The sequence below is a fragment of the Anneissia japonica genome, unplaced genomic scaffold, assembly GCF_011630105.1.
Source record: "Anneissia japonica isolate Jap-2015-1 unplaced genomic scaffold, ASM1163010v1 scaffold71085_len15715_cov122, whole genome shotgun sequence".
Lineage (NCBI taxonomy): Eukaryota > Metazoa > Echinodermata > Crinoidea > Comatulida > Comatulidae > Anneissia > Anneissia japonica.
This window is the reverse complement of record NW_022705112.1, coordinates 1-14983: the sequence shown is the minus strand read 5'-3', so window position 1 is coordinate 14983 and position 14983 is coordinate 1. Positions and strand designations below refer to the sequence as shown.

General features: G+C 31.5%; 2 protein-coding genes across 2 annotated transcripts; both read left to right on the top strand.

The window, feature by feature from the left end:
- Positions 1 to 354: 354 nt before the first annotated feature.
- Positions 355 to 4226, top strand: LOC117105206. Its single transcript, XM_033246274.1, has 3 exons — positions 355 to 1035; positions 1953 to 2022; positions 3634 to 4226. The coding sequence occupies exons 2-3, from the start codon at positions 2007 to 2009 to the stop codon at positions 4224 to 4226; spliced, it is 609 nt and encodes a 202-aa protein (XP_033102165.1). The 5' UTR covers positions 355 to 1035; positions 1953 to 2006.
- Positions 4227 to 4551: 325 nt separating this feature from the next.
- On the top strand, positions 4552 to 8387 carry LOC117105205. Its single transcript, XM_033246273.1, has 3 exons — positions 4552 to 4600; positions 4987 to 5060; positions 5872 to 8387. The coding sequence occupies exons 1-3, from the start codon at positions 4552 to 4554 to the stop codon at positions 7105 to 7107; spliced, it is 1359 nt and encodes a 452-aa protein (XP_033102164.1). The 3' UTR covers positions 7108 to 8387.
- The last annotated feature ends 6596 nt before the right edge of the window (positions 8388 to 14983 follow it).

The window sequence follows — 14983 nt, the reverse complement described above, 5'->3', positions numbered from 1 at the left end:
TACATTTTCGTAATCCTCTAAGGGAAGTATCCTTTTTACCTAAACGTGATAGATAACCAAAAGCAAGATCAGTGGCAGCTCTAGGATATATTTTCTGGGGGCTAAGCTGTCCGACAGGGAGTCTTGAACCGTAGGCCCATGCTGAGGAAAGGGGTTGAAAGGCGTTGCCATTCCCAAATGAGATTTTTTAAAGAACAGCAACCTGTGGATGGCTTGAAATGGCACTCTCAGACTTGGTTTGGGCCTATTTTGTATGTTTGTTTTGGTCTGACTGCCCGAAAAGCTCTGTCCGACGGGATGGGGAGGGGGCCTTGACCTGTCCAGTGGGGGACTTAAGCTCCTCTGTCCCCCTACGGGCACCACCACTGACCCAAGATAAGGAATAGAGAGTGACTGGATGTGCTAACCAGGAACCAATAAGAATAAAATTGACTCATGATTAATAAGATAAACCAAAAGAATTTATTTGTCATTTAATGACAAGGTAGACCAAGCTGGTTCATATGCATCTTCTGTTTTTAGGGGTACATTTTACCACCGAAAAGTCTTAAAATGAAGAGATTGCAAGATGCTAATTTAATCCTATTCTACTACTTTATTTCAGGCTGATGAAGCCTACTGTACACATATTAACCAATGACAATCACCTGCAGGGATCCCGGTGCTTTCTACACTACCATAAAACAATTTGTTTAGCGACAGATTTAAATATTATCGCCTCATGAACTGGCCCTATACCTGGTAACATCAGTCAAAATAAACCCAGGAAAAACCAAACACTAGGTGGTGCAATACAAATCAAATCAATTTATTGATTAATAATAAATATCATTGCCTAAATTGTAACTATGAATAGCCCTATGCCAGTTCACATGATCAGTAAAAATACACCTGGGAAAAACCAAAGAATAAACTAAACGTCACAGCGCGAACTACTGATGAAATCTGAAGTATTTGTAAATGCTATAGATATTGTAGATACATAGAGTATTTGGAAATATTTGAAGATCACCATATTAATGACTGTATCTGTGTGTAAGTATTGTTTAGTTACAAGAGCAAACTGGAGTATTTTGACTTGAATTGAGATTCACAGATTGACTATTCGTCTTCAAACATGCACTACGCCATGCTTAGACATATTTATCTATACACAGTACCATATATGGTACTGTGTATAGATAAATATGTCTAAGCATGGCTCAACTACAGTAGGAGCAGTGAAATGGAGGGATTGGGGTGAGGGAGATTTTGCATTTATAAGCAAGTCTCCATTGACAACTAATTTCAGCAGCGATAATGACATTACTGTAAAATCTTAATAGAAGCATAGGAGCACTTCTTTTCGGGATTATTTTTGCAAACTACAGAGGGGCTTCTTTTCAAAATAAATGCTGTAATTGTTACAATATTTTTATAAAAGCGTTTACTGTAAATTTTAGTTACACTTTGGAATTTGATGTTATGTTAGGTTCACTAGCATGGAAACGACTACATGTAAGGTGGAATGAACAGTTAGCCTTAATGACTTTTAAATGTCTAAAAGGGTATGCGCCATCTTATTTATCATCTAAATTTAAATTTAATATCGAATCCCATTCAAAATGTTCACGTAGTCAATCTCATAATAAAATTATTGTACCACAATGGAGGCAAGAGAACTTTTTTGTATCGCTCAACAAAGTTGTGGAATGAACTTCCACACGAAACAACAACAAATTTCATGGACATGTCTATTACACTTTTTAAAAACTCTTTTAATTATTAATCACTTTTATTGTATATATGATATCTATTTATATTATATATATATATATGTATGTTTTTTACTTTTCTTTTAACTTTTGTATTTTATGTAACTGTACCACTTTGAAAAACAGTACACAAGTACTGAAAGTGCATGCAGTAGAAAGACAGAATAATTAAATAAAATTGTTATAATTTTGTTTCAGGAATGAAGGAGTATAAAATAATCAACAATGTAAAGTAGCAGTAATACTGAGAACATGGCATTAAGTAAAGGTAAACAAAACTTAAATTTGTTGATCTGTTTCATTGCAGATTCCATCTATCACAATACAATACTTAATAATTGGGTTCACTTTCAGATCAGTGGCATCCATCACTTTGATGGTGCACCCACTAACAATATAAAATATAAACAAAGGAATGCAAAAGACAGTTCAAAAACAACAAACGGATAAATAGCATAGCAAAAGCAGAACTATTAGCAATTTATAGTAAAACCCGTATTTGTATATCTAACAAATTGTTATTATAATTAAATAAGTAAACTGAATGAAACACACTGAGCTGCACAAAAACCTGTACTTAGTAGTCGTGTGAAATTACCAGAACGTTGATTTATTTATTTATTTATTCATTTCCTTTTTCTACGAACCAGGGCAGAATCAAAGTCAAATTCAGTATAATATTACAGGTTCTTGTACAGCTCATTGGGCTTTATCCAAGCAAATGGTATTTTTTACAATATTTGTCAAAGACAAAACTTGCATCATTGTAATCAGAATCAACTAAATTGTATTTAAGGGGAAATTCATTATGGATAGACATGTCATCAAATAAAGATGGTGTCTAAAATTTGCTAAACTTGAAGTAAACATATCCCAAAATATATCAAGGTTGTATCACAATGTTATCGACATTTGAGTGACAATTTTCACAACTAGGCATACTGACCTGGGCATGTATAATTGATTATTTTAAATGCTGCATTCCAGTTTCAGTCCATGCCACCTGACTTCTTGCAAAAAATCATAACTCATGCTTCATGTATTCACTGCATCGGTTGCGAAAAATGCAACCGATGGGCTAATCAATGGTTCGCTACAACCAAAAGGAAAAACTGAAAAAAAAAAAAAAAACAATTCAAAGAAAGTAAACAAGGAAAAGGGCTAAGGGCAAGGGCAACTACTGTAAATTATGAGACAACTCAATGACCGCCTTTGAACCACTTCAAAAGGAAAGCTTTTACTCAGGAAAGTTAAGTTTATTAACAATTTTAAATTATAAAAGTTAATAATAATAACTTTAAAACATGAAAACTTGGCTCAACCAAAACAGTTGTTATTCTGCAAGGCTGTGTATACAACAATTTATGTAACCAGAAAATCATATATATTGCAAACACTGTACACTTAATAGAATGTTTAACACAATTGTGGTAATTTCTAACATAAGCTACTGTATTTTTGTTTTGTGTTCCAGTTTGTAAAGTGTAATTAATTTAATTTAATATTCAAGTCTAGTTAATATATTTGGTCATTTAGGGTATGGCATTTTTTTTTCTGGACACAATTCTCTTTGGAATAAAATATTTCATAATTCAATGATTTTATGACATTTATTTAGATGCCAAATAAAATAAAATCAAATGCAACAATTTGGTGTGGAACAGATAATTAAAGTTTAAAAGTGACTTTTATCATTCCTAATACCAAGGCATCAAGAATAATATAATCATAAAATTCATATGCATTGGCAAAGACTTGTAAATCTGGGAATAGAACATGCAGCGCACAGCTGGAATTTGATTATGCATTTATAAAAACAGAATATTATTATGACAATAAATGAATGATGATATTATACATTTTTATATTTACATTGTAGAAGTTGCTGATGCAAATTTTGGAGGTCTTAAGTTGGAAGTCTCAAAATGGTTTGACAAACAGAAGAATGGTTTAAGCATGTTGAAGGTTTTGTACAGGGACCATGTAAAAGACACTTTGGCATTGCATGAGTGTTCTAAAACAATGGAAATCATTGAGTTACTGGTTGGAGCTGGAGATCTGACTCCAACCAATCTCACTCTACTCTATGAAACTATTAAGTTAACAGGACAATTTCATCTGGCGCAGTTAATTAAGGATCGACATCCATCATTCCCAATACCAGAAGACATCAGAAATATTAAAATCCAAAAATTCAAACCGCATCGACAAAGACTTTTAAATCTGGGAATGGCACTTGATCTAGATGAAATAAAACAAATTCGTGGACTGTATAGTGTTGCTGAGAAACATGCAGCTGACAGCTGGACTTTGATAATGGATCTAGAGCAGAAAATGATAATTTGTGAAGAAAAGATGATGGCATTCATTAAAATCTTGAAGAAAAATAAATTCCCAAGTGCAGTAAAAGCTCTAACTAAAGGTAAATATAGACAGGAGCAGGGCTGCCGAGAGCTGCCGTGGGCCCCGTGACAGATTTGCTGCCCAGGCCCATTGGCCTAGGGCCCCAGCAGGACTGAGGGGAGATTCACGGTGGGAGCTGAGGATGAAGTACACGGAAGCTACAGAATTTTTAATGGATTAGAGGACTAATTTAATCGATTACAGAGTGCATATTTTACCAGGTCATAAAAGAAAAAGTATAGAAACATTAAAAGTAAAAGCTATCCTTCCTTTTCATTCATAGAGCTGAAAATATTCACAACTTATGAAAGTTTACAGTAGTGGATACAGGAATTTGAAATAGAGGGGGACCAGAGAAGGACTTCCCAAATGGAGGGTGTACCTCAGCCCCACTATGGATGAAAATGGCACTTTAAGACTTCTTTCTTATTATCTCAATTTTTGTAAATTTTGAAAAAAAGTTTAGTGGTTGGGGGCCAGGCCTCCCATTAACTCCACCACTGATTTAATATATTAACTCAGTATTTACTGTATTTGACAATCAAATCTCAATCAGATCTATTCATATTTTCTAAATTTTATGTATATTGACGATGCAGAATTTGATAATTATTAAACAGTAATGCAAATTTACTATTTGATATGTTGTAAACATAAATGTAGTAAAGTCATGAAAACATTCATGAAAAAGAATTAGAAGAGATTAATTACGATAAATGATCAGCTTTATTTACAATTCTCATGCCAAAAAACACATGAAAGAACTGGATGTATGTATATGTTTAATAACTTTTATTCATTTATTTTATCTTATTATTTTTTTACCTAGTTCCCAAGAGGCGCTTGCCCCGGCCTCACAGCCCCATTGAACAGAAGGTAGAATTGAAAGAAAAGGAAAGAAAGGTGAGTATCTGGGTATAAGGAAAGAAAAAAATATTCAAAAATTAATTAAATAGATCAAAGAAAACAAAAATGTTTTTCAAATTATTTACAACTAAAAATAAATTAAAAGTTGATAATATTTATACACAGTAGTTGATGATATTCATATATTTTTTTTGAATTATGTAAATTTAAAATGGTTTGGCGATTGGACCCAAGGAGCTCATCAGCCCTTTGTTCAACAGTAACATATAATAGAAATCATAAACATCTATTTTACATTAACAGTCTAACTATAAAAAAATTAAAAGTAATAATATCAAATAATAATATACTTGGGAAAACACTGAAGGTTTTACAATTGTTCAAGAAATTCCAGTCTTCTACATTCATCTTTACTAACATAACTTTTGTAACTCAAATCATGATGGATCAAAACGATCTATAAGAAACAACACAAATTTAAAAGCAATACACATAGGTTTAATCAAATTTTTTGCTGGGTCACAGTCATCTTCAGTAAGTAAACTAAAAGAACTAAAATTAATTGACGTCAGCTAATATGCTGCCAGCGAAATAATGTTTATTCATAAATATGCCACGTCAGTTTAAACTGCTACCATTGTGTATGTATACGTAGTGATGTAGGTATACTGAGTTATGGTAATAAATATTCATACTTTAGCGGACTCTTCTATTATAGACAAAGGGTGCGATTATAATGCTGAACTTGTTTTGTACAAAACAAACTTGTTTGTTTGAGTACCATCGATATAAATGATGAATGTCAATAAATTATTATTAGTATATTATTATTATTATTATTACTAAGGTAACAAAAGTGAGGGCAGCAGACTGTCTAAAATTAAAGGTAGAGAAATCTGTGAGCCCAGGTCAGCTAATTGTTGTCAAAGTAATCAAAACAGAAGAGTGTGATATCAATGAAAATCAACTGAAAGTTAAATGGACACAGCCCTCAGGAAGAATCAGCATCACCAATGTTGAAGAAGATGAAAATGGAGAATATTTCACAATGGAAAAGTGCTCACGTCCAGGTTTTTGCAGATTAGATGTGAGTGCTTATGGTGAAACACTCAGACAATCGCCAATGAATGTTGAAATAGTGAAGGAAGGATTAGTAAAATCCTTTCCTGTAATCGATACTCGTGTTACAGATATAGTCGTGCATGATGATTGTTTGCTAGTTTCATGTGAGAGAAATAAAATTCTCAAATTCAAGCAATCAGGAGAAGTTAATCATATTATTACTATGGCTCCATTGCCACAAGGTGCTAAAGTTAACGGAATGTACAAAATGAAGAATGGTAACATAGCATTTAGTGATAAGGGTAATAAGTGCATTAAAGTATGTAAAATAAATGGTCAAATTGAAACAATCGGTCAGGGACTACTAAAGGATCCAAGGGGGATATATGTGAATGAGACATCAAATGTTGTTTATGTAGCAGATTCTGTTCATCATTGGTATGGTACTAGTGGCTGTGTGTACATGTTTAGTATGTGCAATACAAATGGACAAGCAATTAAACCAATTGGTCAGGGAATATTGAAGGATCCAGTGGGGATACAAGTGAATGAGACATCAAATGTTGTGTATGTAGCAGATTCTGGTAGCTTTGTGTACATGTTTGACATTGGCAATGGTAAAATCCATCAAATTAATCCAAATAGTAGAGTTTGTGATATTGCCCTCACGGATAAAGGAAATCTCTTTGTATTTGGGCATACTGAAATCAAACTATTTAATAATGAAGGAAAGCTAATCAAAGAAATTAAACTTGAAACAGAGTATATGCAGTCCCCATTAGCAGTCGTGGATGAGGATGACAACATCGTTGTCGCAGGGTTCCAAGGTTATCCCAACTGTCTAAAAATATTCAGCAGTAATGGAAATCTTCTTAAAACAATTACTTTTGAAGATAATTACTTTTTTGCAGCTATTCCAAAAGCATTATGCATCATTTCATATCATCCACGGAAAATAGCAGTAGGCTTACAATATAATATTACAAAAATGGGTTCGTCTATAAAAATAATCCATTATTAATATCTGCCTTAATATAAGGAATAACCTAAAAAAAATAATTTGACTAGTTAATTTAAAAGAACTATTAGGCTATGAACTTTTAACCAGAAACAGAAAAAAAGTTCACTGATTTATGATCACTTTACTATGGAAATCCTTATATTGATTACCAGGCAATTAAATGCTGTTATTCAAATGATTAGGCTACAGGAAAGGTATTATTTGAATGAGTTTGAATAAAGTACAGTAGAATGCTGCCAGGTTATGTAACTCATGTAAATGATGCTAATGATCATCATTAATATCTTGTTCTAATTTCGAGCTGTTTAAATGCATTTAAGGGCTGGGTATCCCTACTTTTTGTTTAATATTGGAAGTCCTAACACTAAAAATCATATAATTGCTAAAATTCATTTGATAATGTTACATTTACTTTATCTCTTTGCCATGCAAGTTTGCATAAGTATAAGATTTGGTGATGATTTATGATATGAAAAAGATTCTAATCTATTTTTAAAGAATGTTCCAAAAGAGAAAGTTGATATTTGTACATTACGTTAACTTCTGCTTAAAAAATATTTACCTATGAAAATTTTCAGCATGACTAGCATTCAAATTCAATAATACTTTTTATTATAACGAAGGAAATTCATTTGGCCTAGGTATAATTTAAAAAATAATGTACAATGAATGAAATATATATAAAATACTAAAATAGTCCAAGAATGTAAAAATATTTGTTTTAAATGAGGGATTTAACGATTGAAAAAAAAAACACTAAAAATTTAATGAGTTTTGAAGTGCACATTAGTGAAATAATAAATACAGCACTAAATGACACAATCAATATTTATATATTTATGAATATTAGTGTACAAAAACTTTTTAAAGTGGGAACATGTTTTTGAAAAACATACTGAAAAAATTGTAAGTAATTCTTGTAATTTTTCTGTATTTATGAGCAATGCACAGGTATCTGCTAAGGCTGTTATATAATTGATGTATTTTTATTGTGATTTAACTTTATTTACATAAAATAAAATTTAAAAAAAATATAATAATAATAAACAAAACAAAATAATTATAGAGTTAATAATTGATGAATTATATTGTTTCAAATACCTAATTATATAGTTAAATGTAAATAATTTGTATTGTTCAACATAAAAGTATTGTTCAACATAAATAACGGTAGTTAAAAGTAAACAGTTCTGAAAGAAAAAAGAAAATATTATAGCATCCTCTATCCGCATGTATGCCACTGCATTATGCCCTTATTTTTCAATCATATCTAATTTTGAAGTATAGTATAATCACAATAAATATCAAAATACAACAGTAGTGTATTTCAATGCTACACTTATCACCCCCCCCCCCCCCCCCCCCCCCCCCCCACTCTGAAATTTTCATAAAAAAAAAAAAAATGAGAAAAAGACAAAAATTGACTTAAATTTTGAGTCTAAGAGTGCCATTTTTGGCCACTGGTATACACCAAGTGTAGCTATTTTGACACATTGAATTGCATGTGTTAGGCTAATGTTTAATATTTTCTTTGGTGAAATGAAATTTTACATTAACTAAAACCTGCATACAATCATAGTTCTTTATCAATAATTAAATCTCACTTTATAATTATTATTGTATGGTGAAACGGAACCAGATGAAACATACATAAAATAAACTACACCTGATACTACTATATTACTACTTAAATATTCTTCTGCGTCCATTTCAAAGACAAAGTAAAATAGAATAAAATAAAATGTAAAATGTGCTTTAATCTATTTACAAATTTAAAATCATAAAATAATTGTATTTTGTATATAATGTTTTTTTTCATAGTATCATGAGATACATTTTTCAAATACTGTAGACCTGAAAAATCTGATAATGTTTTGGTTGTATTAATTTAAGTAGTATTAATTAATTACTATGTACTAGAGAATAGACCTACCATACATTTACTATGTCTTAACGTCCAATAACAATAAATATTATTAAGAAATGTTGCTTATGCTATTGATATAGAACTATAACTGTATGTTGGTTTATGTTGGAATAGATATTAAAATGTAACATTAAAAAAAATGTTGTGCAGTGCTATAGTACAGGACTATTAGCTTTATTTATGCAAGACCAGATTAACATAGGGGCTTTTGGGGGTGCCAGCCCCAGGCCCACAGGCCCCAAATCCCAGGAAGAATTTAGCCACAGAGTATTTAGGCACTCTAGCAATTTCAGCCCCCAGCCACACAGCCCTTTAATCCAGCCCTGTATTTATGTCTATTTTCATATCTTATTAGGTGGTATTTATAAAAAATAATATTAGATACTTAACATCATGATACTAGAACAACCTAATTAACAATTCATATTAGGTTGTACTCCCTTAATTATTATTTATTAATTATATATAATTAATTAAATACCTATAGCCTAATTAATTGATTCATTAGATTGTATTGTTATTAATAATTGCAGTTTTTATGCTTTTTTTTTTAGGTAGAATCATGAGCAAACATATTTCAAATACATTGTTCAATTTGTTATTAGTTATTATTAATGCAAAAAATGTTTTAATAATTAGGTTGATTTAATTTAATATAATTTATTAACTATATAATCAATTAAATACAACCTAATTACTAAATAAATATAATGTATACTGGGGTAATAATGTGGAAAGAGACTTAGTTGTATAGAGCGCTATATAAAAACCTGCTATTATTAATATTATATTATATTTACTGTGTATGTTTCATCGTTAAATTATTATTATAATAATAGAGGTGTCTGTAATATGCATGCTATAAGTCAACCATTATTATTGTTATTATTATTATTTATTATTATTATTATTATAAAGTGTTACTTATGTATTAAAATAGAACTATAATTTTATGTTGGTTTATGTTTTTGAAATAGATTCCTTGTCTGGCCTGAGCCTAGCCTAGGCTATTGAAAGTGTAACATTTTAAAGAAAAAATGATGTGTAGTGCTGTAGTCTGGGAGGCCTATGAGCTATATTTATGTCTATTATCAGGTGGTATTTATCTAACAAAAATAAGTTATACTAGAACAACCTAATTAACATTTCTTATTAGGATGTATTCATGTAAGTATTATTTATTAATTATATATAATTAATACAGCATCATTAACTGATTTATTAGGTTGTACAGATATATAATATTAATTTAACCAAAAAATAATTTATTGGGTTGAATTTATTCAAGTTATCATAAATTTACTTAAATAAAAACAGTTATTATTAGATTGCATTTACTAATAAATACAACCTAACCAGATCGTATTTATTCAATGAAATATACTATGATACAAAAGAAAAACAGCAAGCAGAAATGATGATGCTCTATGGTACATTTAGTATAGTAAATACAACCTAATAAAAAATTAACCTAGTTAATACATATATATACAGTTCTTTACACTGTAGGGAACAGAAGACGAAGGAGCAATTACTTCCCAGAAAAACTGCCTGAAGGCTGCAGGGCTGAAGGCAATTTTTGAAGGAAAATAGATTATAATTTTAAATACTTTAGGTCTAGCAATTTTCTTTCAACTATTATGGTTGCCTGCCTCTGTTATCTATACTTTTTTGTTGGGCCTAATAAATAATGAAATGAAAAGGAATGTGTTGTCTCATTCAATTTTTTTTTTTTTTTTTTTTTTTAAATGCATCTTAGGCATGTTGGGCTAATAAGACATGAAAATTCTTTTCACAAGACAAACATACACTGAACTACAGGAACAACATGGGATGAGTGCCAAAATCATATTATGTGCATCAACTATGATATTATTATCACTAGTCATAGCATCATTAATTTGAACGAGGTAGCAATTCAGGTATGGCTCTGGCCTTCTTTACAATATACCAACTTGCCATTATCAGACCTGTTCTGATATGCTAAGATCTCCTAATTTGAGATTTTCAGAGTTTGTTACGACACATTTGTATAAAGGAGTCATTTTGAGGATCCCCAGTTGTCTTACTTATTCTATTGCTAATAGTAGCAAGTAACTTCGACGACCCACTTGACAGGGGTCTTGAATCTCTTTTCACCAAGCCAGTTTCATTTCAATTTGCTTTTATTTGAATATTTATGATTTTTGACAATGAGACAAATAAATTAAATCAAATTAAATCAAATCAAAATTTTCGCACCAAAATTGCAATTACCCGGATCATAATAATAATAATATAGATAATAATAATATAGATAATAATAATAATAATAATAATAGATGGATTTATATAGCGCAAATAAACGAGGTCTCTATTATATCATGAGAACAATGGCTTAATGATTCCTAATGGAATTGTTTTATAGTAATCCACCCATTTTTCCTAGTTTTTAAATATGCTAAATTCTGTATCTCATTAACCATTCCTGAGTTTTTCTCAACAACATAAATATTAAAATAAAATTAAATATTATATGATGTTTAGGAAAACAGTAACTGATTGATTTTTTATAGTATTCATGGTGTACATGGCAGAATTACAGAAATAAACATGGATACACCTGTACATGAAACTTGTTTGGATGCCTGGAGATACACCTAGTTCATTGTAAACTCAGTTAATCATGAAGTCACTCATAACCGCTTCCTTACCAATTTCCATCACTTCATGTCGCACACAAGGAATTTTATCAGTATAATCAAGAAAATGTAATACTCATAAATTATGATGTTTCTTTTTATTTTTCTTTCCAAAAGTAGGACCGGCCTCTTCCCTTCCCCCCCCCCCCCCCCCACAAATCTGCCACTGCTGACAATTCGTAGCCTGTGAGGGACTTAAGCTCCTTGCCATTGCCGACAGCCCCCTAGTGCCAGCATGAACACCATTCTTTAATAGGTCATAAAATGTATTTATATAATTTACAGAATGCTAGTGATTAAAGTGATTATGAAAATGAAAAACAGATAAAAAAAAACACTGGAAATGTACGAAAACAAGTGACAGCAAATTTTCTAGAATTAAAGGGAAAGAAACCTGCAAGACGAGGTGAGACAATTGTTGCCAAAGTAATCAAAACTGGTGAATGTGATATACATGCAAATCAACTAATGGCAAAATGGATATTGCCTACAGGAGAAATCAACATCACACAAGTTAAAGAAAATGACAATGGAGAATATTTCACGACACAAGAAAGCAAAATTCAACAAAAGCATCACAGTATGCAATATGAATGGTGAGGTGATCAAATGAATTGATCAAGGAATATTGAAGTGTCCAAGTGGGATACATGTAAATGAGACATCAAGTGTTGTTTATGTAGCAGATTCTACTAAATATTGGCTTTATAGTGATAGTGGCTGTGTACCTGTTTGACATTAATAATGGTAAAATGATCCAGAAAATCAACCAGCATACTCAACATCGAATTTGAAAAGTTTCTTCATGTTCTAATCAACCTTGTTTTACAAAACTAATTTTTCAATTACCACTTGTCAACAAACAACGATCGGGCAAGTGTCTTTCTTTTCTTTCCACAGGCACACGTCAAAGTGCTAGGCATAAAAACACTAGCCTAGCAATTTTTGCGGTGATAAAATAATGAGGTACTGTTTTTTTTTTTTTGCAAACGAACCTAAAAATAATCAAACCAAGCATGCACTATGTGAAAAAATATTGAACTGTGGGGAATAAGCAATTACATGTATCACAGGAAGTTGCAGTCTGCAGTCATGACGACACGATTGACTTGCATAATAATATATGCACCTTCTGTTTTTTATATTTTGCCACCGAAAGTTCTAAAATGAAGAGGTTGCTTTTTTAAATGCCACTCCATTTATTTTAGGCTATATGTAGTTGATGAGGCCTAGGCCTATCAACCACTGTCACCTGTTGGGATCCATGTGCTTCCCTACACTATTACAAAACAGTTCATTGATTAGCGATAAATATGAAGATAAATATTATTGAATAAATTGTAACATTAATTGGATTTCTGCCTCCAGGTGCCTTATATGTGTTTTATGAGTTTGCTCTCCCACTCTCTATTCTGTACTCCATACCAACGTACTCAATACCAACAGACACATTCCGAAGGTCACACATGCATAGATGACGATCTGTTTCATTGCGGATTCCATATATCAGGATAATATCACTGATATCGACCTTCAAGTGACAAGTTTCAAATAGGCATACTGACCTGGGCATGATAATTGATTATTTTTCATGCTGCATTCCAGTCCAGTACTTCTTGCAAAAACTCATAACTCATGCTTCATTTAATCACTGCTTAAATCCCTACTGGGAGAGGTTCTGCTTGTTTAACTTAATTTATTACAGGCCAGGGAATACCAAAATGCCAACAGTTTGCACTACTGTACACTGTACAGTGACTCCTCCTTACTGTGACACCTTGTTAGGGCTAAGGTCAAGGGACCTACTTTAAATTATGAGACAGCTGCTCAATGACAGCTTTTTGAACCATTTCAAAAGGGAAGCTTTATTTAAAACACAGAAACTTGCTCAACTAAAACAGTTGTTATTCTGCAAGGCCCTGTAAGTAACCAGAAAATCAACAGAAAAAAATGACGTAAAATTAACTATAATCAAACAATTGTTTAAACGACCAAATATCTTAACTAGACTTAAATCTTAAACTAACTTAATTACACTTTACAAACTGGAACACAAAACAAAAATACAGTAGTTTATGTTAGAAACTACCACAATTGTGTTAACAAACATTCTGTTATGTGTAATTACAATGTCGCAAATATGCATTTTAAATAAAGACAATTTCTTAAAATATTTTTAACATTGTTCATCCCAAAGTTCTTCACCTCTACAGTATATGACAAACTTCTTGTAGTCAGTCCAGTTTTTGGTTTTGGCAATATTAATTCTGGTTTAGTTCTTATATCATAGCAATTATTTTTAAAGACAAATCTGTTAGGTAAATAATGTGGTGCAAGGTTATACATAGTGATGACTTCATTTATATATAGCCTTTGGTATAAATAAAAATATCAAATTACAAAGATAAATATTATTAATCAATATTTGTCTGTACATTGATTTATCAGATTTTTTTAATGTCACAGAGTGATGATGATGATGATGATTATTATTATTATTATTATCATCATTATATGGAAAGACTATATCTAACAGAGTGATTATTATTATTATTATTATATTTTATTATTATTATTATTATTATTATTACCATTATATGGACAGACTGTATATGTTGACCTAAAGGAGATGAAGCTCATACTTTTCATAATACACTTTGTGTCTTACCTGGATATTTTGTATGCTAATTTTAATTATGCATATGCAAATTACTTATGCTAATTGTGGATGATTGTGAGGGGTGGACTGTGTAGAGGTCAGTTGAGGAAGATTGGCTGAGCGTGATATAGCTCAAGGGAGGCCAATGATTTGAATGGCCAAAAGATAGGCCTAAAGGATTGGAATTATCCTTGATTTGAGAAGTATCCTGCAGTATGTGGCTAAGTGTAGCCTGGAATATGCCTGATATATACAAGAAAACTGTGGTGGAATTGAGCCACCAAAGTTTTATGAAAAATATTACAGGAAACCGTGGTGGAATTGAGACGCTGGAGTTTTATGGATAATACTGCCGAGAAAACTGTGGTGGAATTGAGCCACCCAAGTTTTATGAAAAATATTACAGGAAACCGTGGTGGAATTGAGACGCCCGAGTTTTATGGATAATACTGCCGAGAAAACTGTGGTGGAATTGAGACGCCCGAGTTTTATGGATAATACTGCCGAGAAAACTGTGGTGGAATTGAGACGCCTGAGTTTTACGGATACTGTGCTACAAGAAACTATTGTAGGAAAGCTGGGGGAATTGAGCCGCCCAAGTTGATTTGT